Below are 24,393 nucleotides of genomic sequence, written 5' to 3' on the forward strand. Positions count from 1 at the left end.
GCTCTTAACCACTGAGCCATCTCTCCAGCACTAATTATATTTTTATATATGGGTTCTTGGCTTGTATGTGTGCTCATGTACCATGCCTGTGCCTGGTACTCTCAGAGGCCAAAAAATGGCATCAGATCCCCTAGAACTAGAGTTACAGGTGATTATGAGCTACTATGTGGGTGCTGGGAATCAAAGTTTGGTTCTCTGCAAGAACAGCTAGTGCTTTTAACTACAGAGCTATCTGACCATCCACAAAGCAGGAACATGCGGACAAGCAGGACATTCTAGGATTCCCTAGGTCATCCTCTAAGGCGTTCAGTGAAGCTGGTTGTTTACCATAGATACCCTGTCTCTCATCAGGTTTTCTACAGATTTAACACTAGACGGTGAGCTGTGACTCTGATAATTGACCCTGGTGTTCTGCGGGTGATTTGTATTTCCTGTAGGTGTTTATAAGTTAAGGTTCTACTTACAGTACATGCTCTTCCCGCTCTTAGGTGTACTCCATTACTTTCATCATAGACTCAGAGGCCTGGTCTTAGGTTATTCTCAGTATTGGGTCATAGTATGACTAGCATTGATGTTGATGCTCTGATTCTGTACTCCTCTATACTGTCTTTTAAATGTTTTCTTTATTTTCTGGCCTGACCAGGCTCAACTTGTCCTGTACTTGTCCTGTACTTGTCCTGGCTGCAGTCAGCTGCTTCTACAGAGAACCCTGGCTCCTTTACTGGAGATTGGTATTTACAACCAGGATGTGGGTCCAAGGCTATGCTGGTGAGATATATATACTAGGTTCTCAGTGGCCCGTGCTAGGAAATATTTGTAAATACCATTTTAATCATTCTGAGCTATATTTTCTATTCAGAATGTTATGGCGTTTGGGAGGTACATACACAGTATTTTACATTCCTTGTATTGATACTTACCAGTGAAACATTCCTACGTGTGGAATCAGACTAAATGGCTTCACACCAAGTTGGGCTGTGCTGCTATTTGACAACAAGTCTGAGGGGGAAATTTTAGGTTTCTGGGATGTCTGCATTTTGACATTGTGCTTGGAGATTATGAGCTGTAATTCTGAGCACAGAAGTCCCAGTGTAACTACACCTTTGTGGAGTCTAAGCTTTATCAAACAGAAAGATGGCACTTAAATGTGGGGCCTACACACTGTGTGTGCATTCTTAGAAAATGTGTGGTCTAATATCCAAGGCTGCTCCCAGTGTGCTGCTGTTGAGAGTAAATACACAAGAGTACTGCTGGCATCTTCAGTTCAGGCAGTGAGCTGTTCCTAACAGGATTGCAAATATTAGAATTTTTTCTTAATGTGAGAATATCATATCATTGGAGAGGGAAGGTCTTTACTAGAGCTTGAACTTAGGTCCTTACACATATCAAGTAGGTTCTTTATCAGTTAGCTGTGGCTTTAAGAGCAGGGAAATGAAAGCCAACATGATGCTCATTAGAAGGAACAGTACATAGCAAGACACATGTGACCAAAACCTGAGGGTATCTGTGTCACTGTAAAAATATAAACAGCTCTTAAGTGTATTGCCAGGAGACAAAGACTGAATAGATCTAAGCAAAACATACCCTTAGGGGAATGTACAAGAAGGCACAGGAAGGTGAGCAGTGACTCAGAAACAGTCCCCAAAGCAGAACTGATATGTGCATGGAGAGGGCATAATGCAACGAGAAGAGTAGAGACAGAAAGCTCTTCCTCTGAGGTCGGTGTCCATGTGTGGCCCACAGCAGAGCTGAAGGACATTTATTCTGAAAACTTGGCATCCCAACCAGCACAAAGTGAGACTGATAGAAACCTAGGGGAGAGGATAAATAAAGGCCTAGCAGTAGTGGAAGTGACTCACTTAGCTTGTTTGCAGACAGCAGAAACAATGACGCTGTGAAGAATGTTTTTTCATGGGTTTAGTGAAGTTAATTTACTAAATTCTAGTCCATATCCAGTATTTGTAGAAATTATATAAGAAATGAGGGATGAGGAAAATTCCCTATAAAGCTAATGTCTTTATAGGGAAAAAGTTTTGGCATTATGCCACTTGTATAAATTACAAAGTAAAATTCACTTGGAAACCAAAATAAAGCCCATTGAATAATTGGTTGCCTAATTACAACAGAAAATGATAATCACAGAGTTTCTAGTTGGAGCTCTTGAACAGTAGAAGCACTTGGCTTGGGTCTCTTGTGGAAATTAAATGAAACAATGACTATAGGCCACTTAGAGTATAAGCTGATTATGACTATTGCTGTGTGAAACAAGGTTGTGGCTAAAAGATAGGTTCAGCTATGTGCACAGGCAGCCTCCTTAAAAAAAGGAAGAACAAGGTGGAAAATAAGCACATTACAACCAGTCGTGAGTAACTACCTGCTCAGGTTGGAACTAGAACAAAGCATATTCTTAATGTGCACAGCTCTCTAGGCCATTGGCTTCCATTTCTGCTGAGACTCTTGAACCAAGGAAAAACAACAGAAGAACAGAAATAAACATATCCCACACACTGTATGATACATTATAGTACTTGTAACAGCACATCATTCTGAAAGACAAATGTGAACATTGTAATGTGGAAAAAGTACACGTCAGTCTACCGTGCAATAGCTACATACCTTACTTTACCTGGGATATGGACAGTATGTGCTATCACCACAGAGTGGCCATTGAAGCTTCCTAAAACATAATAGATACAAAGTTCCAAGCAGCATCCTCAGCATCTTGTATTTTCTATATTCAGACCAAACAGGGCTTGAAAACTACCTAATGGTAGATCTGTTAGTGAGTCAGTCCTAATCGGAGGCCAGTGAAGAGCATAGTTGTTTTCTCAACAGAGGGTTTTGTGCAAAGACCAGAGGAAGGAACATCAGCTGTCTTGTACTTACCACTCTTTTATTTCCTCTCACTGACCCTAGAGCTAGCCCTCTGTCTTCTAGGTAGCACCAGCAGTCCTGCTTCTGTGCCGTTCCCTCCTGCCTTTTCTAGGGTTGTGGGCATGCTCAGCCATGCCCAGGCATGTTGATTTTGGCTCTGGTGATGGCAAATTCAGACCCAAGTGCTTTCTTTATAACGAGCACTCTTAGCCAGAGTCATCTCTCCAACCCTCAATAGATCTTTAGTTGGATTTCTTTAAAAATTAATAGGCATCACTGGTGGAATAGAAATTTCATAATGATTTCTGTTGAGTGTGATGTAATGCACCTGTCATTGTACTACTCAAAACGTGGGATCGGGGCTTCAAAATTATCCTCAGCCACCTGGTGAGTTTAGATTAGCAGCCAGCACCCACTTAATGCTGTGCTCCAAGGGCATTCTACAGATGTGTCCAGGACCTTTGGAGTCTCTATATTACTGTTCTTTCCACAGGTGTTCATGTCCTTCTAGAGGGTCCTGCCTTGGAAATAAACCAAAACTAGAACTAAGGTAGATTCTTTGGAGGCAATGTGATAATTTATAGATGACTTCACTGTTGGTTGGAAAACCCAAGAGATTCATCTAAAAATTTAGTAAATGTTAGGTGATTAACTATCCAGTTTTAAAAGAGATGTCTGCTATCTGCATACAGAGCAGCAGTGGACAATGAGGAAATGTGGTTGCAAGTTACAGTAGCACCACAGGAGGAAATTTCACAAGCAGGCAAGAGAAGACAACTTCTACATGGAGAAAACAATAGAACTTAGCTGCAAGGCAGAGTTGGGTTGCTCCTTGGTGGTATGGCCTCTTCCCTCCCATACACCAAGGAAAAGTGACCAGCAGATACCCAGTCTACTGAGTGGAATGGAAGTGCATGATAAGCAAAGACAGGGAAAACCAAATGATGAAATTAATGAAGATAGAACCTGGAAGGGATCTTCCTTTTCTTAAAAAGAGGCTGCTTGTGCACACATCTGTACCTGTCTTTCAGCCACAACCCTGGTTCATACACCACAATAGTCATAATCAGCTTGTACTCCCCATGTGCCCTATGCAGTTCTCAGTCAAGAAGACAGGTATCAGCAAAGATAAGACCTGGGAATGAAAAGGTGCCACAGGGGTGAAAACAGGTGGCAGACAGCCTAGGGAGATCCTGAGGCTACAGTGTGGTTGGCTTGTCCAGAGAGAGTGTAATGAGGCAGAGGGAAGGCTGAAGCACCAAGGTGACCCAGCTGTTCAGGCCTTGTAAGCCATGGTCAAACTCTGGTCTTCACTGAGGGGAAAACGGGGACGTGATATCTTGCAAGGTCATTTGAAGATAACTGACAGTTGGCATGCATGGAAGGAAGCAAGAATGGTTAGGATCTCTGGCCATCCTGCTGATGTCAGAGTGGCTAGGGTCAGTGGGAGGGATTTGGGGCCTTTCTTAAAATAGGAGCCCCCAGAACTGAGTGTTAGGAAAAAGCATTACAGGCTCAACACTACCCACAGAGTGGAGACACTTTTAAAAACTTGAAAGTTTAATAAGGCTCAAGGACAGAAACAAACACCAGGTGAGAATGATCAAGAGAGCAAAGGAAATACCTAGAAACTACACTGTAGATGCTCAAGCCTGTCATGTCTACCACAACAGCCCAGAAGGGAAAGAGTGCTGGTGCATCATGGGCAGAATCACAAACCAGAGCATAGGACACAGCTGGAGCCTGGGCCACCCTTGCATGTGGCAGAGGTGACCTGTGTACTTCTAACAACTGAATGCTGCTCTTTATGGATCACAAGTGGTTTAGGGGTTTTGAAAAGCTGTAAAAACAGCCAGTACTTACTGTACTACCTGCTATAACACAAGGACTCATTTGGTCCCCCACAAGTTACCTTGGCAGACTAGGCAGGGAGGCTGCTCTCCACATCACACATGTGCTGAGGAAAGGTGAGGGGCGTAAGGAACAGAGGTGTGGGGAGCACATCTTGTCACCAGACTTGACCAGAATCCACATCTGATGAGAACACTGAAGGTTGGGAGACAGGAACACCACTATGAGCAAGTATTTGCAGAAGACTGCCAGGGCAGCTGCGTGGGCAGCCAGGAAGGCCCTCTTGGAGATGGTCTGGTGTGTCTACAGGCTCATTGAGCGATGATTCCAAGAAGAAAACAAAACAAAACTGGGTAATGACCACACTGGCAGCTACATCTTATCATCTACCTTATGGAAATGGAACTCCATGTAAAGGGACCGTTTGCCACCTACTGTTCTATCAGAGCTGTTGACAAGAGAATGTTTATAACTCAAATGTCTATCAACAAAGCTGCATGCTTTGTACACGTTTTTGGTAAGTCAGTCTATAAGAAACAGTGGATGTGCGGGGTAGACATATTTGTGTATATACTTACATAGAAATAGAGTGGTAAGGTGCCTATGCTGGATAGTCTCTCTGGGTGTAAAGATTGTGAATATTTTATTGTGGTCATTTTTACTTTTTGCATTTGAGAACACATCAGTTTTATACATCAATTTTATAACTTTAAAATCTAAAACTGTCACATTACAAGTGAGCAGTAGAGTAGCCATTCCTCCTGGGTGGCTTGTGAGGCTTTCCCGGCTCTCTGCTCTCACTAGTACATGGAGATGTATGATTCCCCTCCCAGGGAGGCAGGAAGGAGAGGCCAAGGTGGGTGTGTGCTTTCCATTCCATAGCTTTAGCCCTGAGGTGACCTACTGTTCCCAGCAAAGCCTAGCCTGTGGCCAGAGAGCTATGTGGCTGTGCCATGCTCATGAAGTTGAAATGCCCTGGCGAGTTACTGGCCAACTTGAGCCTTGAGTCAGTAATCTCATCTTCATAATTTCTTTCACTTTCAAACAAATATCTCCAAGCATGTGTTTCATAGGTTTCCTCCCTTCTTCCTTTAGCTGCCATCATGAATGAAAGGGGACTCCTTAAAGGGAGGCAGGGCATCAGCCCATGATTGCTTCACTTCTCTTTCTAGGAGAGAATTTAGTAGCATCCATACAGTTATCTGGAAATTTAAGTCCAAAGCACTAGGTGCATTTGGATGATGTCATTTGACCACGGGAGTTTAGTCTCATCTTATGGGCCCCATACACACCTAGAACATATAGGCTTATGAAGGAGGTAGCTTTTAGGGTCCAAAGCAGAGTGTAGACTTTACACTGTTACCACATGTTCTTTCCATTAGTCAAGGTGCCTCTGTTCCAGCTGTACCTAGTCCCTTCTGTGTGTCCAAGGGTGGTGAAGCTCCTTCAGGCAGTGGCCCTTGAGGGCTATTGAGTGCCTGCTCTCTACAGTGCTCTGGCTGTGATGGACATGGGTAGGCTCTTTCAGTCTCCTGAGCACAGCTCTGGTTTTGGCAGGTGGCATAATAAGGCAGAAAAGACAGTAGCACTGAACTCTGCCACAGTCCTAGAGGTGAGCCCATATTCCCAACCTTAGGACTCTCCTTCAGTCTCATCATTTTCATTTCTATTCCTGTTCATGCCTTTCTCATTTACAAGGTTGCTTCCCTGCTGGAACAGTCTGTGCCTCAAGTTTGACTGTCTTCTGTAAGACTACTTTGTTTCTGTCTCCCCTCCTTGCTCTTAGTGATTGAGGATGGAAGCAGCCCTTGATGGCTGGTTCCCAACTTTAACATAAAACCACCATTAACTTTGCCACACACATTATCAGGGAGATGATTAATAGGGCCAAAAGAGTGACCCTTGCCAACTCTTCATAGATCCAAAGGCAGATGTGATTGGGGTATACCATCTGATATCTCATGGTCCCCTTCTGTTTGAGGAGCCCAGGCCTCCTATGATGGGTATGGCGTGTCTACAGGACTTCTTGTAAAATGATTGAGCACAGACTGAAAGGTGCTAGAGGAGGTGTAAATTTATATTCTGTTCACTGACCATTTCCTCTTCATTTTACATTTTGCTGAAGCAAAATAAGGCTCTGGGTGCATGGTGTAGCAGCTGGTGACTTCCAGGACAGAGTGCTCCCCATTGCTCATGCCTGGCTTTGTAATTATGACCTTTGGCCTTTATATCCTTAGAGATGGCTACCCAGACTCCCCTAGTAGCCCCTGGAACCTGATCCTGAGGCTCCGGTGGGTGGGGAACTAAGCAGGCCACTGCTGTATGGCAGAGCTGTCTCCCTTGTCTGTTTCTCTTTGCACTGTCCCTCTTCTAGACTCTGGTGACATTTTTCCTGGTCCCTTCTCTTTGGTAGGGGTAGTTCCTTGCTGCTGAGATCACTCTGGATGTTTGCTTCACAGTGACTAGTGCCATTATGTTCAAGTGACTGCGTGCAATGCCAACCTCAGCTGCAGTCAGCTTCTCCAAGTCTTCTGTCTTTGCCTGCCTTGTTGTCTCATCACCACTGATGGGGCAGCAGAGGGGGGTGCATTGAAAAAAGATCTATTATGTAGCCCAGGCTGGCCTCAAACTATACTGTCTCTTAAATGCTAGGTCTTTAGGTATGAAACACCACCAGCTATCACAGCATTTTTTTATATTCAATTATTTATTTACATTTCAAATGTTGTCTCCCTTCCCAGTTCCCCCTCCCAGAGTTCTTCACACCATCCCCCCTTCCCTTTGCCTCTGAGAGGATGCTCCCCTACCCACCCACCCCCCCTTACTAGTATCTACCTTTCCTAGAGCATCAAGTCTCTACAGGATTAGGTACATCCTCTCCCATTGAGGCCAAATATGACAGTCCTCTGCTACATATGTGCCAGGGTTCATGGGCCAACCCATGTATGCTCTCTGGCTGGTGGCTTAGTCTCTGGGAGCTCTGAGGGATCCAGGTTAGTTGAGTTAATTGATACTATTGTTCTTCCTATGGGGTTGCCATCCCCTTCAACTCTTTCAACCCTTCCCCTAACTCTTCCATCCAACCTCATCCAATGGTTGGGTGTAAGTATCTGTCTCAGCTGCTGGTAGAGCCTCTCAGAGGACAGCCATGCTAGGCTCCTGTCTGCAAGTACAACATGGCATCAGTGATAGTGTCAGGGTTTAGTGCCTGCACATGGGATGGATCCCAAGTTGGGCCAGTCACTGGATAGCCTTTCCTTCATTTTAATGCTAGGTTTGCAAGCCAGTCATGGGGGGCTCTCGGGGAAGTGTCGCTGTATCACATTATGAAGGTGCAGGAAATACTTGATATGTCAGTAATATACACAGATCTCTAGCCATTTCAAAGTTATATTTGGTACACAAATAAAATTTTTTCATATTAAAGTCCAAAAGAGGTGTCATATCTAAGGTCTTTTGTGTACCTGGCATGTTTCTGAACCCTTGTGTCTTTTACCCAACCTTAGTCCTCTCTTAAAACTCCAAATGTGTAGTTCCCATTTTCTGGATAAGGATCTTAGAACTTGGAGCAGTAATAGCTAATAGGGATCAACACCAGGACTAGAACTCAAGATCCCAGGATTCCCTGAACCTATATAGGTCATGTACTATGTCTGCCCCCCCCCCTCAGGTGAAGTGGAATATGGGAAATGGATAAGGCTCACCTAGAGCTTCAAGTGGCTCCTGGTTAGTTAGGCCTTCTGTCAGCATAATTGGCCATGTCAAAGACCAGAAAAGCAGTTGGTAACATTCAGTCTTACAGGCCTTAATCAACTGAGAACCCAAGAGGTACCCATAAATAATAGTGGCCTTCACTATTTTTATTGGAGAGCTGCCAAGAACAATTCCCTCAAAATCTAGGAAAGATATCGAACCTGTATCATGGATGTATTTGATTCTTGCAGAGGTCAAAAGGCTGGTGAAAAGGGACATGATGATTGCTTGTCCTTGATGTGCTAGTCAAACTTGGAAAACCCATAGCTCAAAGTCTAACGAGGCCTGTTGGAAATAGTGGCACCATGAGGAGTCAGTAGAGACTCTTGGTTTTTTGTTTGTTTGGTTTTTTTTTTTTGGGGGGGGGGGGAATGTTTGTTAGACAGGAAGAAGATGGAGGAAGATGGTAATGATAGTAACAAGCACATCACCCTGGGCTTGCTAGTGACAAGGCCAGGTAGGGTAAGGCCTGCCAGAGATACATTGCAGAAAACACTCAAGACATATTGTCATATTTTGCTCAGTTCCTTTAAAAATCCACCTGTCAGCTTTAACTTCACTGGGTAGGATAAATAATGAAGCCATGCAGGTAGGCAAAGGATAAGCCTGAGCACCTGCTTAGCAGGGCGGTGGCCAGCATGGCTGGGCTTGGCTACTCTAGAAACATGTAGCCTTACACTCTTAATCCTGCAGCTTGCACAGTAGCTAGAAAACAGTATATACCAGATAGATACCATTTCAGTCATGTCTGCTCTTGAAACTAAAAAGCTATCTTAACCCTCTTACTCTGCAAAGTAATATTTTTGATGTGTGTTAGTGTTTATTGTAATTACAAAAGCTAAAGGCAGCCTTTTATCAGAATAAGCACCCCTGACTGTTCTGACTTGATGCCTGCCCTTGCTGCCTGGCCTTCCTGGCTGTTACTTCTTCAATACTGAGTGAGTTCTATCAGGAACTAAGAAAGTATATTTAAGATTCATGGGTATTTTATTTTTAACAGATCTCTTAACAGAGATCTATGCTGACCATGTTTATCCTTTCCATAAGTGATCATTAAATACAGGGAGTAAAAAGTCATTCCCAGTCATTTTGAAATGTATTTTCAATACAATTTGGCTTTTTAATAGGACTATCAAGCCGGGCAGTGGTGGTGCATGCCTGTAATCCAAGCACTTGGGAGGCAGAGACAGGCGGATTTCTGAGTTGGAGGCCAGCCTGGTCTACAGAGTGAGTTCCAGGACAGCCAGGACTGCACAGAGAAACCCTGTCTCGAAAAAAAAAAAAAAAATAGGACTATAAATATTTGTGCCAAGCATTCCTATAATCCCAGTACTCAGGAAGCTGAGGCAGGAGAATCACAAGTTCAAGACCAATAATAAAGAAGGCCCTCTATATGGTTATAAGAAGTTGCCATTCTTGAGGGAGCTCCCTTGCATCTGATGATACATCTGCCATCTTGTGATTTGGTTTGCATGACTAGTTATTACTAGTTATTGCATTGGTGACTCAATTTTAACTTGTACACTAAAAATGTCAAAATACAAGATTTCAGATATGTTTATATTTTTATGCTTAGTTAATAGGGAACTTAAAAGCTTAAGAGTTCACACATGTATAGTTCTGGAGCTGGTGGGATAGTGTTCAAGAAGCAGCGGGAAGCTTCTTGCTATGTCTGGCCCTGGGCTCTGTCTTGCAGTAGCCCAGCCCCAACCCTGCTCTGCTGAGAACAAAGCAGTTAGGCAGGAAAATTGTGTACAGACCATCAGGGACTCTGAACAGAGACCCCAGCAAGTAAGCTGAAACTGGAGTGGATCCACCTCTCACTGCAATGAGGGGAGCTCAGTCTCTGTTCCTGACATGGGCCCTCCTCACCTTGTTTATCAGCCTAGTTAATATTTGCACTTCAAGAAAGAGTTCCTCCTGCCAACCAGGGAGCACATATGTAACAGTTGTGCGGCTGGCTCTTCATGTGGACTCCTAAAGCCAGAGCAGGGGCTATCTCTGACAACCCTATCTTGCCTGCCTTTGAATCCCTTTCCCCTATCTGGGCTGCCTGTCTAGCCTCAATAGAAGAAGATGGGCCTAATTTTACTGCAACTGGATATGCCAAGGCTAGTTGATTCCTTCAGAGGAGGAGGGAGGGGAAGTAAAATAAAATAAAAAGAGTTCTTCAATCCCCACCCTGAGATAAAGCAGGCTATAGGTGGGGAGAGGCAGAAAGAAGCCCTGTGCTTGTGTCGAACATGACCACAGCACACTTGGATGCCACCCTCACAAGGTCATGGTGACCTTCAGGAGTGAGGTCAGCTGATCCATAGCAGCCCTGGGCATTGCAGAAGGCAGATAGTTAAGCCTGCTGCAACTAGAAGGCTGGTCTGCGTGGCAAAGCCAGCTACTGTGTTCTCTCTCCTTCCAGGAGCTGTGGGAATTTAGGGAGGAGATAGGACTTGGCCCTCAGAAGAGCACCTTGAGTCAGGTTCTGTCAGGCACAAGGATTTACAATGGGTTTTGTAAATGGGTTTTGAGACTTTCTGCTAAAGTCTCAGGTTTGTCTGTTCTACCTCTTCTTGCCTCATGAAAATTTCTAAGATTGATTACTTATTTATTTATTTATTTTATATGAGTACACTGTAGCTGTACAGATGGTTGTGAGCCACCATGTGGTTGCTGGAGATTTGAACTCAGGACCTTTGGAAGAGCAGTCAGTGCTCTTAACCACTAAGCCATCTCTCCAGTCCCTCATGAAAATTTCTTTGGAACAATTTTCAAGTCAGTGAAGCTGTGTGGGATGATGGGAGCCATGAAGGTTCTTCCTCTCATCCCCAGTCAGGGCTAGGCCCAGTGATGCATGTGTTAGATGTGCTGTTTTTATCTGCTTTGTTTTAGGAGCCTCTGACTCTGCTCACAGGAAAGTAAAAGGTGGCACGGTCAACCCTCCTCATGTCCACTCAGGCCAGCACAGTTGTTTTTGTGGAACTCTCATGGTACCCAGTGGAGGTCTGCCAGTGCCACCCCCTGCAGCTGGGCTGCAGTGTGTCCAGATCCCTGTTCTGCAGGTAGGAACCAGCCATATGGATGCTGAGGTCTGCAGGGGCAGGATGGTGGAGGGGTGGCCTCTGCCCTCTCAGTAAACTGCCCCAAGTCCTGTGTCCTGTCCCAGCCATCTTAATAACCCCAGCCTCTCTCTTCTTCCCAGCCTGTCTCACTTCATCTGTGCAAGCCCTTGCCTTTGTTAGGACTGACGTATCAGGTTTGTGGCACTGTGTTACCCCGTGTCTAGTTCCCTCAACCTGGTCCATCTTCCCCACCTCCCTTGGAGGTGCACATGGCGGTATGTGCCTCTGTCCTGCAAAGGCCTGCCTGGGACCTTCCTTGTGCAGGTCAGAGGCATCTGAGATGCCCAAGGTGGCCATGTGGAAGCTTCACACTGCTGTGTTCACACTGTTCACCTCTCCCCAGAGCCTCCTATAAGCTCTCCTTTGACTGTTTAGGCCATGCTACTGGGCAGCACTCTGCACAGCAGCCAGTGCGGGCTCTCATGTGAAAATTCCAGGGCCTCTTTGATTTTTCTGCTTCCTTTCTCACTGATCACTGAAGAAGGCTTAGCCACCTTTTTGGAGGCTCTGCCGACCTGCATCTGACAGCCCATCTGTGGGAGCTCATTGCCAGGTCACTTAGCAGCCCCATACATACCTGCACTCCCAGGCTTCCCTCTGATGAGGTAGAGTGGGAGAAGGAAGAGGTCTGGAAGCTGAGAAATCTGGGTATATTCTGGCCTGGTCACACCTACATATTGTACACCACTTGGAGGTTTAGATGAAACCTCAGAAGGCCAGTACAAACCTAGGTGTCAGAGACTAAGGGTAGAGCTTTTCTAGTTTCTTCAGAGAGCTTAGCAACAGGTGAGATCCATCTGGGAGAGAGCCATGAGGGAAAGAGGTGGGACTGGGACTAGAAGGCTGTGAAGGCTTGCAGGGCTCAGATAATGGGGGACAAATGGCAAAGGGTAACCTGTGGAGCAGGGTGTAAATTTCTAGAGAAAAAAAAAAAATCCAGGTGAGAGTTTTGAGGGTAGAGACTCGGGCTTGTGTATAGAAAGGAGCTGAAAATCATGTTCCCCCCTCCTACTTTGACCCAGTGGAGGAACAGCATGGGACCGTGGAAGAGAGAAAGGATTCCCTAGAGATTAGGGCAGTGAAAGGAGTGGGAGGCCTGACCCGAAGGAGCACAACACAGTGTGCAGGTCAGCGTACAGAGGTCACCCCAAGACTGAGAAGTGTGGAGAGACCATAGGAAAGATGCCATCACAGGCAGAAAGGGCATGCACCTGGGTATGACAACTAGTGTTGTCTCAGGCAAGTGGTCTTATCCCCAGCTTCACTTCTGTTGTCATGAAGTGGAACAGTAGTACTCAGAAGGTCCTTAAGGCAGTGGAAGGATGGGGTGCAGAGCAAAGGGTGCTCAGTTTGGGGGTAATAGGCAGCTGTAGCTGAGTGCACACTTGAGAAGGCAAAACCAGTCTTTCTTGATTGACTAATGGGGGCCTGGTAGCCTCCTCATCTCCAGATGCTGTCTGCTTTGAGATCCCTGGCCCGTAGGTAAGCCGGGAACAGAGAAAAAGGTAAGCCCCCACCCCCATGAGCTTGAAGCACTCAGGCATCCATGTGGAATTTAGGACTTTGTAGGAGGAAAGGAGCTGTTGGGACCAGGCACATTTTTTGAGTATTGAAATAATAAACATAGGGAAGGCAGGCAATAGAAAATTCCAGACTCAGCTGAACCTTGGACTGGGCTCAAAGTGAATGAGATTGAGGGGCCATTGCTCCTGCCTCCTGGTTACCAGTGTGTAATAATTTTTGATGTTGTCTCCCCAGGATGACCCCTCAGGTGAAGGAGGCTTACCACTGGGCCTCAGCCCACAGCGCTCTGCCTTCCACCCCTACTTCACCGTGGATCTGCCTGTCTACGTCCTCCAGGTCTGGATGCCTACAGTTCTTGCTCTTCTCGTAGAACTCATCCCAGGTTTCCCATGTCAGGAGGTTGTAGCATGGGTTAGCAGCTGCCACAGACCTGCCCTGGAGGCCCATTGGGTTGATGGTCACACTAGCCACTTTGCAATTTTTTGAAAAGGTAGTCAGGGTCACAGTATGCCTGGGACTACTGCACTCTCTGGTTCTAAGTTCTCCACGAATAAGCTATACCTAGATAAGTGCAGTAGCTATGTGAGGGAGTAGGTAAGCTGAGAATGGGTAGTCACCAGTGCAGATCTAGGTTCAGAATGCAGCCTACCTCAGGAATGTCTGTTTCACTGTTTTAAGCCCTCAGAAGACTTCCTAAAGAAAGGGAATCTGAACCAGATGTCATGGACATAGTTGCACCTAGTAACCCTGACCAAGGCTGGAGAACTGTGAACTTGAGGCCACTATGGCCACATAGCAAGGACCTGTCTCTAAAAACCAAAAGAAAAAGGGAGAAAAAGATGAGAGAGGGTGGTGGGAAGAGAGCAAGAGGCAGTGAGGAAGGAATGGGAGGTACCCACTGGAGTCTATAGTGCCAAAGCAGGAGCACTGGATTCCAGCAGGAGGGTGATGGGTATGTAGCCATGCCATCTCCCTGGGCAGGCTGCCCACTGCATGCTGGGTATGAGAAAGGATAAGCTGTTTTTTAACAGAAAAGTACATGGGTGTTTGAATATGTATGGAGCCATCAGTAGACCTGTAGAAAAATATCTGGAGAAATATCACTGTTTTTAGTTCTTTTCATTTCTTTACTTCTTTCTCTTTCTTTCTTCCTTCCTTTCTTTCTTTTTTTAAGATGGGGTCCCCCTTTGTAGCCTACACTGGCTGGCCTGGAACTCACAGAGATCTGCCTGTCTCTGCCTGCCTTGTACTGGGATCAAAAGCTTATGCCATTATATCTGTCACATTGTTCTTTGAAGGAACATAAGGTGTGGGCCATATCTCTGCTGTGCCTTCCTCTTCTCTTCTTGCCCTACCCTTTACTTTTCTGCTTGGTTTTACAGGAGGTGCTTCCAGCACCTGGAGGTTTTACTGGACTGGAAACTGCACAGGTACCAGGAAGTACTATCAACCTTCGGGACCTTGAGTGACAGCAGTCTGAGCAAATGAGGATTGCATTCCAGGCTGTGCTTCAAGACCTCGGCTGCTGTGTGTGGGCAGAGAGACTAATTTCACTTCCTCAGCACTCCAGTCTGATTCTTTGAGACTTTGGGGTACACATATTGAAAGAACTTTGATTCTGTTCCAGCAAGAGCCAGTTTGGGCTATACTTTGAAACTGCCTCCACAGGTTGCCCTCTGTGATAGGCACCCTGCCCATGCTCTGTGTGTGTGTGTGTGTGTGTGTGTGTGTGTGTGTGTGTGTGTGTGTGTGTGTGCGCGCGCGTGCGTGTGCGCGCGCGCGCGCGTGCGCGCATTCCAGCCCTTCCCAGGTCCCCTTGGGTCTGAGGTGGGTAGCACCTTTTACATTAAAAGATCCTTGCAGGAAGTGGGTAGAGCATGGCTCCCTCCTCAGGTACTTCTCTATACTGAGTTGTAGTGTATTAGGATTTGTCTGACACATCTAGAAATTTGGTTCTTTTCTGAGAGCTTGTATGACAGCTTCTCACCTGTAGGAATGGTTTTGATGGGTGTGTTGGTTTCCCTACACTGTATGCTATGGTGAAGCCAAAGTCAGGTTGAGCTCTGGCAGAGCAGCTAGTCTGAAAGGTGATTGGCTGGCCTGCTGCCTGCCAGTGGCCTGCTAATAGAACCTCTTCCTAAATTGACAGTGTGCACATAGTTTGTGAATGAAGAGTTCAGGCTTTTAAAGTCATCTTTCTAAATTCTGTGTCTGGGATTCATGGTAAGTAGTAACTTGTCAGCAGTATCTACAGTGGAGTTCTGAATGCTGTATGTGATGTGTAGGGCTGGAACAATAGGCTTGTTTTATGGTTGAGGTTGGAGATAAGCATATTATGTGGCCTTGTGTGTTTTCACAGAGTGATTTGGTCTTCCCTGTGGAGACAGTTGGTTGCCTTGCACATATTTGTTAGTCAGGACTGGATACAGGGTCACTCAGAAATGCTTTGGGTTTTTGGTTATGTGCTTATTCAGATACTGTTTTGATTCTGTCCCATCTGAGTTGCTTTGGTTCTTGGATTTGGGGAGAGCCCTGAAACTGGGCATGAGTTTTCTCTGGATGCTACCTGGCTGCTGCTCCTTACAAAAGGATTATAAATCCTACCTGAGGAGACTCCTTTCCACATGTCTCTCCTGCCTCACAGGCCAAAGTTTAGGGATTGAACTTGCCTAGCTGTAATCAGCACCCCCGTAGACACTCAGTAGGCAGCCTGGTACCACTGTCGCCTGCCTTCAGAGCCCACCCCGCAGAGAAGCTGCTCCCACAGCTCCCACAGCCTCCATTATGTGTCTCCAAGTGACAGGATGGGCTGTTGTGCTCTGAGCTCTGGAGCTTCCTGCTGCCATAGGCCTGGTCCTTAGTGAAAATGAATAAAAGTGTTGGTATGTTACGTGCCAAAGCTTTTGCGCTGCTTTCATTCAAGGTACTATGCGCGGTGTTGAGACTTTGCCCACTGCTTCCCAGCTGGCTACTTGTTCGTTTGTCTCCAAGGGCCAGCACCATTCTGCCCTCCTCAAGGACAGGTTTTAGACTTCTCTACAAGTAGCTGTTTGTGATGACAACCAGCATAGTGTCCTGCCCCTCAAGCACATGCTTTGGATGAAATGACAAAAGGGGTTCCAAGAGACTTCCTTCAGCAGACCATTCAGACTCCCAAGAAACATGATTTTATTTTCTATGAGTAAGGAGGCTGACAGGAAAGTATGAGACGGAGTTAGGGACCCCTTAGGCTCACAGTCCTTGTCTGCACTTCCTGCTGACTTCTTCCCGAGCCTGTAGCCAGCTCTGCTGCTAAGTGAAGAAGAAGAGCATCTCCTCTGTGTCCTTATTGATCAGCGTCTGTTCACGCACCTCCTTCACTTTGATGACTGGTGGATGGGAACGGCTTATCAATTTCCGGCCTCTCTGCAGGAGAAATAAACATGGTGAGCCTGTACTAGCCATGTACATGCCATGCTCCCCATGTCCCCTGTCATAAGGTGCATGAAGAAGCCAGCAAATCTAGCCATGCAAACCAGCCACTCATGGGTGGTACTGACTAAAGGGACCAAGAATGTAGACCAGACCAGCAGGTACCATGCAGGCTCCATGGAGCATACCTTTTGAGGGGCAAGAGCTAAAGCATTTCTGAGCTCAAGGCTTCCATGGGAGACCTTCAGTGTGACAGGTTGGCCTCTAAAAGTCAGTGATCACTCTATAAATAAAAGCCCAGTCCCATACTTTTCAGCTCTCTCTTGGACAGAGTTAAGCTGTCTGTGCTGTGTCCAATGGACCTGGGCTGATGGTGCTAACTAGTCCAAGTTCTTCCATGCCTTTGTCACTTACACGATGTTGGACTAAATCATGAATGTGATACTTACTGCCAACTCCCCTCATCCCCCCAGAACTTAGTTGGCTCTTACTTTTGTTCTTGGGTTTGCTTGGGAAGGTTCTCTGAAAGTTGCTCTCTGAAGAGGCTCCTCTGCCCTGCCATCCTTCTCATGGCAGTGTGTGTTCTCCCTCGTCCCCTCTACCCCTCAACCCCTTCCCTTAAGTTCCTCTCCAAGAAAGAAAAGCCATTCTACTAAGAAGGCCCTGTTATATTTAGACCTCCAAATATTGAACTATTTCTGTGTAATGTTCTCCCTTCCACCTGAGTCCTGATAATGGCCTGGAAGTCTCTCTCTTAGTGAGCTACATCTCCTGAAGGGAAGTGTATGTCAGCTTTCTTTCTGAACTAAGCACTGGGATGTTTAGTAGTATCTTAATATTAATAGTGTTCATATCTCCCAAATAATGGCATGGGCAGCCATGTTTCATAGATGCTAGCCAGCTCCTGCTTCTCAAGAGGCTATGCTTGGCTCCAGATCTGCTTCCAGGACCAGACTTTGTACTGTCACATCTAGAAGGCACAAGGCTGCCACAGTCCATTTTTCTGTGGGGGAAGGGCTTGAGGTCCAGAAGGCACAGGCCTAGCAACAGGCAGTTTGCTTGGCCCCAGGTCTGTCTGAGGGGTAGACTGAGAGAAAGACTGGCTGTTGGTGTGGGTTCTGTGGCAAGGGTGCAGTACATCTAGGAGGTTGATCCTGGTGAGGAGGACAGCCCCTATGACAGGGACAATAGAAGTGCCTGGCTTTGGAGACTTACCCACTCCAGTTTGGCACTACAAGCAGCTTTCTGTTTCTTCAGCAGAGTGATTTGCCTGCAGAGAGGCCTTGGAGCTCGGGCTGGAGAGCCTGGGAAGTACACCCTAGAGTGGCCCTGGTACCACCCCTTACCTTCTTCTTTATTTTAGCCTGGGCCCTGGCTCGAGCCCGCTGCAGACGTTCCTCCTGCAGCTGCTTCTGCATCTTGGCCTTCTCTTCACGAAGCCTGGGGACAAGAGGTGGGCTTAGGAAAACCAGGGCCTGAGAGGGATCTCTGCTTTTCCCACTTGGGCTCCAAGTTAGCCTATGCCCTCTCACATGTGAAAATGTCCCCTCTGCCATTCCTGTCAGTCCTGAGCAAGTGGCCAAGGCTTGGGAAGAAGGCAGGCAGGACTATGTAGATGCTATGCTGGCCATGAGAGTGACCTAAGGTTCAGACCACAGGCCCAAGAAAGCATGTGTTCCTGGATCCACATCTATGCCTTTAACTTTGTGCCCACAGACCTACACCCTAGCATCCAACTAGGACAATAGCCTTAGAGCACGTACAGGACCCCAGAAGAGGTCACCCCAACCTTAGGAGAGACAAATAGATTTGGCAGATGGTTATGTTCCAGGGCCCCACATACAAGTGGGTGTCCAGGTAGAGAGCTTCTACCCTGTGGCACCAACAGATAATGGCCTCAACCTTAAGATATAGAGTCCCGAGCCTGTCTCTGGGCAGGAGAGTCATAATGGTGGACACTGCCAAGCCTGCATCCACAGAAGATTGGGCACAGTGACTGACCTAATGCGCCGCTCCCTCTCCTTGGCCTTCTCAGCCTGCTCAATCTTGACCTGAGGCACTCGCTCCATATTCTCCAGCAGTTCATCCAGCTGGCGCTCCACCACAGTCAGCATCTGCACTGTGCCCAGGTTGGCCTCCTGCTGCGTGCCCACACATTTCCGGTAAACTTCCAGCACCTTGTGGTTCAGGCTCTCCAACATCGTGTCCTGGGGACAATCAGCAGTGTGGCATGGCTGCAGGTCCCTGATCACCCTCACATGATAGCCTACAGCAGTCTTCATGGCTTGCCAGCCAGGATGAAACAGCCACAGTGTGGGCACAGAGAGTGGGGTGGAACAGTGGTACCTGCTTTCCTTAGCCAGGTATGGTCAGGCTTCTGACTTAGCTCATATCCCAGGCCCTCCCCCAGCTTCCTTAGCAAACCCACTTAGGGCCAATGTTGTGTTCTAGGGAGCCATGCACTGGCCCCAGCTCCTTGCAGGACCACATTTTGTGAATCCCTGGGTAGATAAATTCATCTGTCTCTGAGCCTGTTCTGACATTCAGAAAGCAGGTAACTGCTGTGTGGGTGTTGAGTAGCTACTAATAAACACCAGCAGGCAAAAGGTGAGGTCTAGCCACAGCCAGTGCCCAGTCGCTCTTGGCTAGGCAGAAAGAAGCCCCCAGCCTGGTAACTGTCACACAAGGCACTGGGTAGTACTGGAAAGAACCAAAACCTGTCTGAGCAAATGATATTTCTATGTGTATGTTTGCTAAGCTCCTGACCAGGACCTGGTCCCTATTGCTGAGAGTCTGGGAGGCAGTGTAGGCAGCTGAGGGAATGGGTAAGCAGACAGCCCTGGGCACATGTCACACCAAGAATCTAGGTAGTGGGCAGGGTCTGGGGTGCAGGCCCTGGCCTCGGCCCTAAGACAACCCTGTCCTTACCTGCTGGTCACCCTGAAACTCCCCAAAGTGGAAGACTCGGGCTTTGAGCTCCAGTTCTGCGGCTGACTCTTCCTCCTTGGAGATTGATATCATCATGGAGGTAATCCACTGCTTCAGAAGGTTGACCTCCTTGTCCCTGCAGGATTGGACAGTTCCCTCAGCACCCAGGGTTTCCACTAGGCATGACCTATTAGGCAGAGAGCCCTGTACTGTTCTGAGGTCACAGGCCTAGAAAAGTTGAGGCTCTGCTAACCAGGGTGGAATTCCAGGGCAGTAAAGAAAGGAGCTACTGCTGGGGCGGTGGTGGTGCACGCCTTTAATCCCAGCACTTAGGAGGCAGAGGCAGGTGGATTTCTGAGTTCAAGGCCAGCCTGGTCTACAGAGTGAGTTCCAGGACAGCCAGGGCTACACAGAGAAACCCTGTCTCGAAAAAAAAAAAAAAAAAAAAAAAAAAAGGAGCTACCTACCCTTTACTCCAGATGTCAATAGAAAAGCCACTAGTTAGTCTCTTGCCCTTAACTAACAGTATAAGCTTATAGGATCTTGTGATGTTCACCAAACTTGAGGTCTTTATGCCTACAGTGATGAGGCACCCTGTCCCAGACTCCTCTCCTGGGCTGTCTGTGTCTGGTTTGGCATTAGGGCCACATGCTGTTCTCACTGTGAGGCAAGGAGTATTCCTTCTGTCTGTCCTTCGGAGATGACTGAGGAGTGTTGTCATTTCTCCCTTAAATGTGTGAATGCATGCTGCTTGCATGTATTTTGAGACAGCGTGTCTCTCTCTCTCTCTCTCTCTCTCTCTCTCTCTCTCTCTCTCTCTCTCTCACTCACTCACTCACTGCCTGGTATTTGTGAGCTAAGCCTGCAAGCCCCAGGGATCCCTGTGCCTTCTTTCCCAAAACCGTACTTAGAAGTGCACACTACTGTTCCCAGCTGGAATCAAACACAGGTCTTCGTCCTTACAAGGCAAGCACTTTACTGACTGAACCATCCTCTTAAATCCTTAAATTTTCTATATAACTTATCTGTTATTGCAGCTGAATCTAAGGCTCTTTTGCTAAATTATGGTCTATTGCTTTCTCTTTCTCACAAGCTGTTTTCTGGTTTTTTATTTGGTTTTTCTGTTGTTGTTGTTGTTGTTGTTATTTTGTGTTTTTTCTGATAAAAGATAATGAGTGTTCCAGAGATTGCTCCTGCCTGTCACCTGTGTGCTGCTGGGTGCATGGGTGGCTCTGTTAGGGGAGAGCAGATCCTCTGAGAAGCTAAGAGGCTCCTGGCCTTTCTACAGAACATCTTGTGCTTCTAACCCTTGCCAGGTTTCCAGAAAAAAATTCTGCCTAGTAGCTGGAAGTTTCATTTCATTCTGGGGGCAGCCATGCTGGAGCAGTAAGATGAATTATGAAGTGCATGGCTCCCTGGCTAGATATTGAAGTCTCAGCTGGCTCAGGACCTGCGCCCTGGCTGCTTCTATTGCCTGAACTGCTTTCCCGGGGCTCTGAGTGGCTGGCTCCTTCCTATTCCCCAACAGAGTGCTGGGCCACACACTGCTTCCTCTCAGAAGCTGTCACCTGTCCCTCACATCACTCACCTTGTCTTCTTCCTAGCATGTGCATTTCCTGTCAGTCAGTGTGTGGGTCTGTCTGCTGTCCGCTGCCATTCAGCATAAAGCTCTCATTAGCAGGATTTGGGGCATCCAAGAAAAGTTGCTCAGAGTTTAGGGATTTGGTAGCTGGGCCCTTAATACCCCAGCTCAGCCTTTCCTACTCAGCTCCCTTCTACTCTGGAATGGGCCAACAGAAGAGACTGGGATGGGATGTCTGACAGCCACACCCTGCAGCAGGGATTATGGGTCTGTGAGTGTCCAGTGGGTTCAAGGTAGGAGTGGACCCAGGTCCAGCCTTCCCGTTGCCTAGCTAGCCACACTTAGGGCCTTGGGTTTCCCCAGGATCTTTCCAGATCCTTGGTCCCTTGCTGTGCTAGAGAGACTTTGACAAACCTGTCCTCTCAAGGTCTCACCCATTCCAGTCTGGTTCCAGCCTGTCAGGTGGCCTTGTACCCTCCCCCTCACCTTCACTTCTGCTGCTTGGTTCCCACCAAGCAGCCATTCCATGGCCCAAGTAAGGCAGGTCTTCCCTCCCTCACAGCCTGGGGGCTAGTGGTCTTATGTGAGGACCTCTAATACTTCCCCATGGCTGAAGTATCTTGAAGACCAGCTTCTAGCCCCTTCCAAGCCATGCCTGCCTCAGGGCCCTGGGATGTAGTGGCCTTCCACATTGTAAAGCTGGCTTCCCAGGGCCTGAATAGTGGCAGAAGGGCTGAATAGGAGGTCCTCGCTGAGGCCTTCTGAGTGCAGATAGCTTCAAGGCCCTGCATCCAGACCCTAAACAAGGAAGACAGCTGGTAGTGTAATGGCGCAGGAGTGGCAAGAGGGCAGCAGGGACCTACATGCGGATCTGGGTGTTTTTCAGAGTGACGTTCAGTTCATCCAAGGTCTCCTCCATCTCCTGCGTGTTCTGAATCAGCGACAAGTTCTCTTCCTCTAGCTTTGTGAAGACATCTAAGAGCTGCTGGGGCTCAGTGAAGTATAGTGCCAGCTCCTATGAGGAGTAGGCAGAGGGTGCTGTACAGGACAGGGCTTAGTGGGGCAGTGCAGGGTGCTTGATGGGTTGGGGGTGAGGGGCAAATGGGGTGAGAGCCCAGCCACAGACCTCCCCATCGCTGTCAGTGTCGTCTTGTGATGGAAACGTGGTGCTTGACCTAAGGACAGACAATGGGATCAGAGCTTCTGGACCAGTCCAGGCCACAAGTAGTAAGGGGGTCAAAGGATCAAAGACATGAATGGAGCATGTTCCCCAGCCCTCCCTGACCCCATATTGCCCAGATGTAGCCCCAGCCCCATCAGGGTCCCACAGACAAGGGACATTCAAAATTCAGTGAGCAGTCTCCAGTTAGAGTAAGACTGACTTGTCTTGATCCACTAGGTTCCTCTGCTCTGATCTGTCAGCCATTACTCTAGGTGCAGAGAGAGCCTTTGTACCTACCCTCATTTCCCAGCTATCTTCCTACTTACCATTCATTTTCTGAGTGACCCCCCTGAGGCCATCTGGATTGGCTCTGGGGATCTGTCCAGTCTACAGCCATTGAGCATACCAATCTCCTCTCAGCATATTCCAAGCAGTACCATACAAGGCAGGCCATGCCTGTCCTGAGACGGCTCACTGGGTTTCAGGGAGGCTGCGTGGCCTCACCACTGTGTGGAGCCCACCTCCACATGCTTCCCAGTCTTTCCCAGTGGCTCCCACCCACCCACTCCAGCCGGGCTCTGCCAGCTGCCCAGGAATCCGAGGTAGAAATGGAGATATAATGGTACACAGAACTGCGGGAGCAGGGAAAGTTGCCTGTGCCTCACCACTGCACCTTCTGGGGCCTGTGTTACAAGAGGAATTTGGAGGTAGTTCAGCTCAGCTACCAGCTCAAGGTACTCCAGAAGTCTGCTGAGCCCCACTGCCTTGAATCTGCCCTCCAAAGGGATATGGCCTTCTCAGTTGTGGCCTTGTGAAGTTCACAACCCATCCAGTTGTGTGTGCAGCAGCCCAGTTCCTAGAGTCTGGCTTCCTAAACTGTGTGTATGTAGCTAAATGTGAGAACTAGGAAAATCTGGGCAACAGTGGAAGGTCTTCTAACATTACGTAACTAGAATTTAATTACAAGTCAAATAATGTGAGCTGTTTGTGAATTCACAGCAGACTTAGTTCTGAACATATACATCATGGCCACTGCACATGCTCATTCCTCAGCATACATCAGATTATATCTTTGGATTGTCCCTAAGCATGCCTCTGACATATTTTATATATATATATATATATATAAATGTCAAATTGTGTTCTCAGAATTGATGATTCTAAAATCAAAAAGTGATCAACTAAAAACACTAAAGATGCTCTGCCTCGAGCATTATCAACTATCTAGCCAAGATTCAATTATTTATGTAATATAAACAAGCATACCTATCTTGTACACAAATTTGACTTTTCTTTTAATGTTAATAGTGTATGAGTACCAAAGAGGTTCTTTAAATTCCCTTATGATTCCTGATCAGTGAGTGTTTGGTCTGTGTGCCTAGTTTACAGACTATATACTCTGAGTACTATAAATTTATCAGGTGAAAGGTTAAAAGTGGAAGCACTATCCTTGATGATAAAAAGAGGGACCAGGGTTCAAAACCAGGCCAGTATAATCAGTACCTATATCCTCAGCTCTCCCAGCACAGAGTTCAAGGCTAAAGTAATGTTGGTTAGGTAGCTGTCGTTGTACTCTCACCTCTTGAAGCCTCTGTACCTGGCCCCCAGCCAATCAACACACATCCTTGTCACTGATGGTGGCTAGTCTGTCTCCATGACAAGACCACCATGAACAAGAAAGGGTGCTTACAAACTGGTGAAGCTGGGGTTTCCCACACCCCAATATAAGCATAAACTGGGTACTTGAACAGCTGAGGGCACACTGTCCACAGGCATCAGGAAAGAGGATGCAGTGTACAGAACTAAGGAGTGGGTCCCGGGGGTCCTATAGCAGGGAGAGGCAGAGGATGGGACATGGGAAGGAATGACAAAGATTAGGAGGTCCACTTCTCATGCCCAGATGCCTTCATCCACACCAATGCACTGAAAGTTTGCTGCACAAAGGCAGACTTCAGGGCTGGCAGGGATTCCTTAAGAAGAGTGTGAGATGTACCCACCATATGTAGAAAGATAGGTAACATGACATTACTAAATAGCAAAAGGGGGATGTCAGGACACCACCAAGGTGTATAAAGAGCTAACAGAAGACTGGTAGGGAGCTGGCTAACCAGACCACCCAGGGCCAAGAGACAGGGATGTGTCATCAAGAAAATGTCACTAACCAAAAAAAAAAAAAAAAAAAAAAAAAAAAA

At 47.1% G+C, this 24,393-nt stretch overlaps 2 protein-coding genes across 4 annotated transcripts in view; one reads left to right on the forward strand and one right to left on the reverse strand.

Annotated features, from left to right (window-relative positions):
- Zxdc (ZXD family zinc finger C) overlaps positions 1 to 16,338 on the forward strand; it is a 35,371-nt gene extending 19,033 nt beyond the window's left edge. For 2 of the 3 annotated variants that reach the window (XM_029534830.1, XM_029534831.1), the window contains 4 exons: positions 11,365 to 11,534; positions 11,675 to 11,728; positions 13,353 to 13,454; positions 14,501 to 16,338. In XM_029534830.1, coding sequence (XP_029390690.1) covers positions 11,365 to 11,534; positions 11,675 to 11,728; positions 13,353 to 13,454; positions 14,501 to 14,587 — 413 coding nt within the window. In that variant the 3' untranslated portion in view covers positions 14,588 to 16,338. The remainder of the gene's footprint in view (positions 1 to 11,364; positions 11,535 to 11,674; positions 11,729 to 13,352; positions 13,455 to 14,500) is intronic. The other variant, XM_021190793.2, reaches the window with a different exon arrangement.
- Positions 16,339 to 16,409: 71 nt separating this feature from the next.
- The window catches only part of Cfap100 (cilia and flagella associated protein 100), a 24,255-nt gene continuing 16,271 nt past the window's right edge, over positions 16,410 to 24,393 (reverse strand). Inside the window, exons 13-18 of the mRNA XM_021190795.2 lie at positions 22,166 to 22,214; positions 21,903 to 22,054; positions 19,458 to 19,593; positions 18,531 to 18,736; positions 17,876 to 17,969; positions 16,410 to 16,523 (exon numbers count right to left, since the gene is read on the reverse strand). Of these exons, the coding sequence (XP_021046454.1) occupies positions 16,410 to 16,523; positions 17,876 to 17,969; positions 18,531 to 18,736; positions 19,458 to 19,593; positions 21,903 to 22,054; positions 22,166 to 22,214 (751 nt within the window). The remainder of the gene's footprint in view (positions 16,524 to 17,875; positions 17,970 to 18,530; positions 18,737 to 19,457; positions 19,594 to 21,902; positions 22,055 to 22,165; positions 22,215 to 24,393) is intronic.

This window comes from Mus pahari, chromosome 2, assembly GCF_900095145.1.
Source record: "Mus pahari chromosome 2, PAHARI_EIJ_v1.1, whole genome shotgun sequence".
NCBI classification, from domain to species: Eukaryota; Metazoa; Chordata; class Mammalia; order Rodentia; family Muridae; genus Mus; species Mus pahari.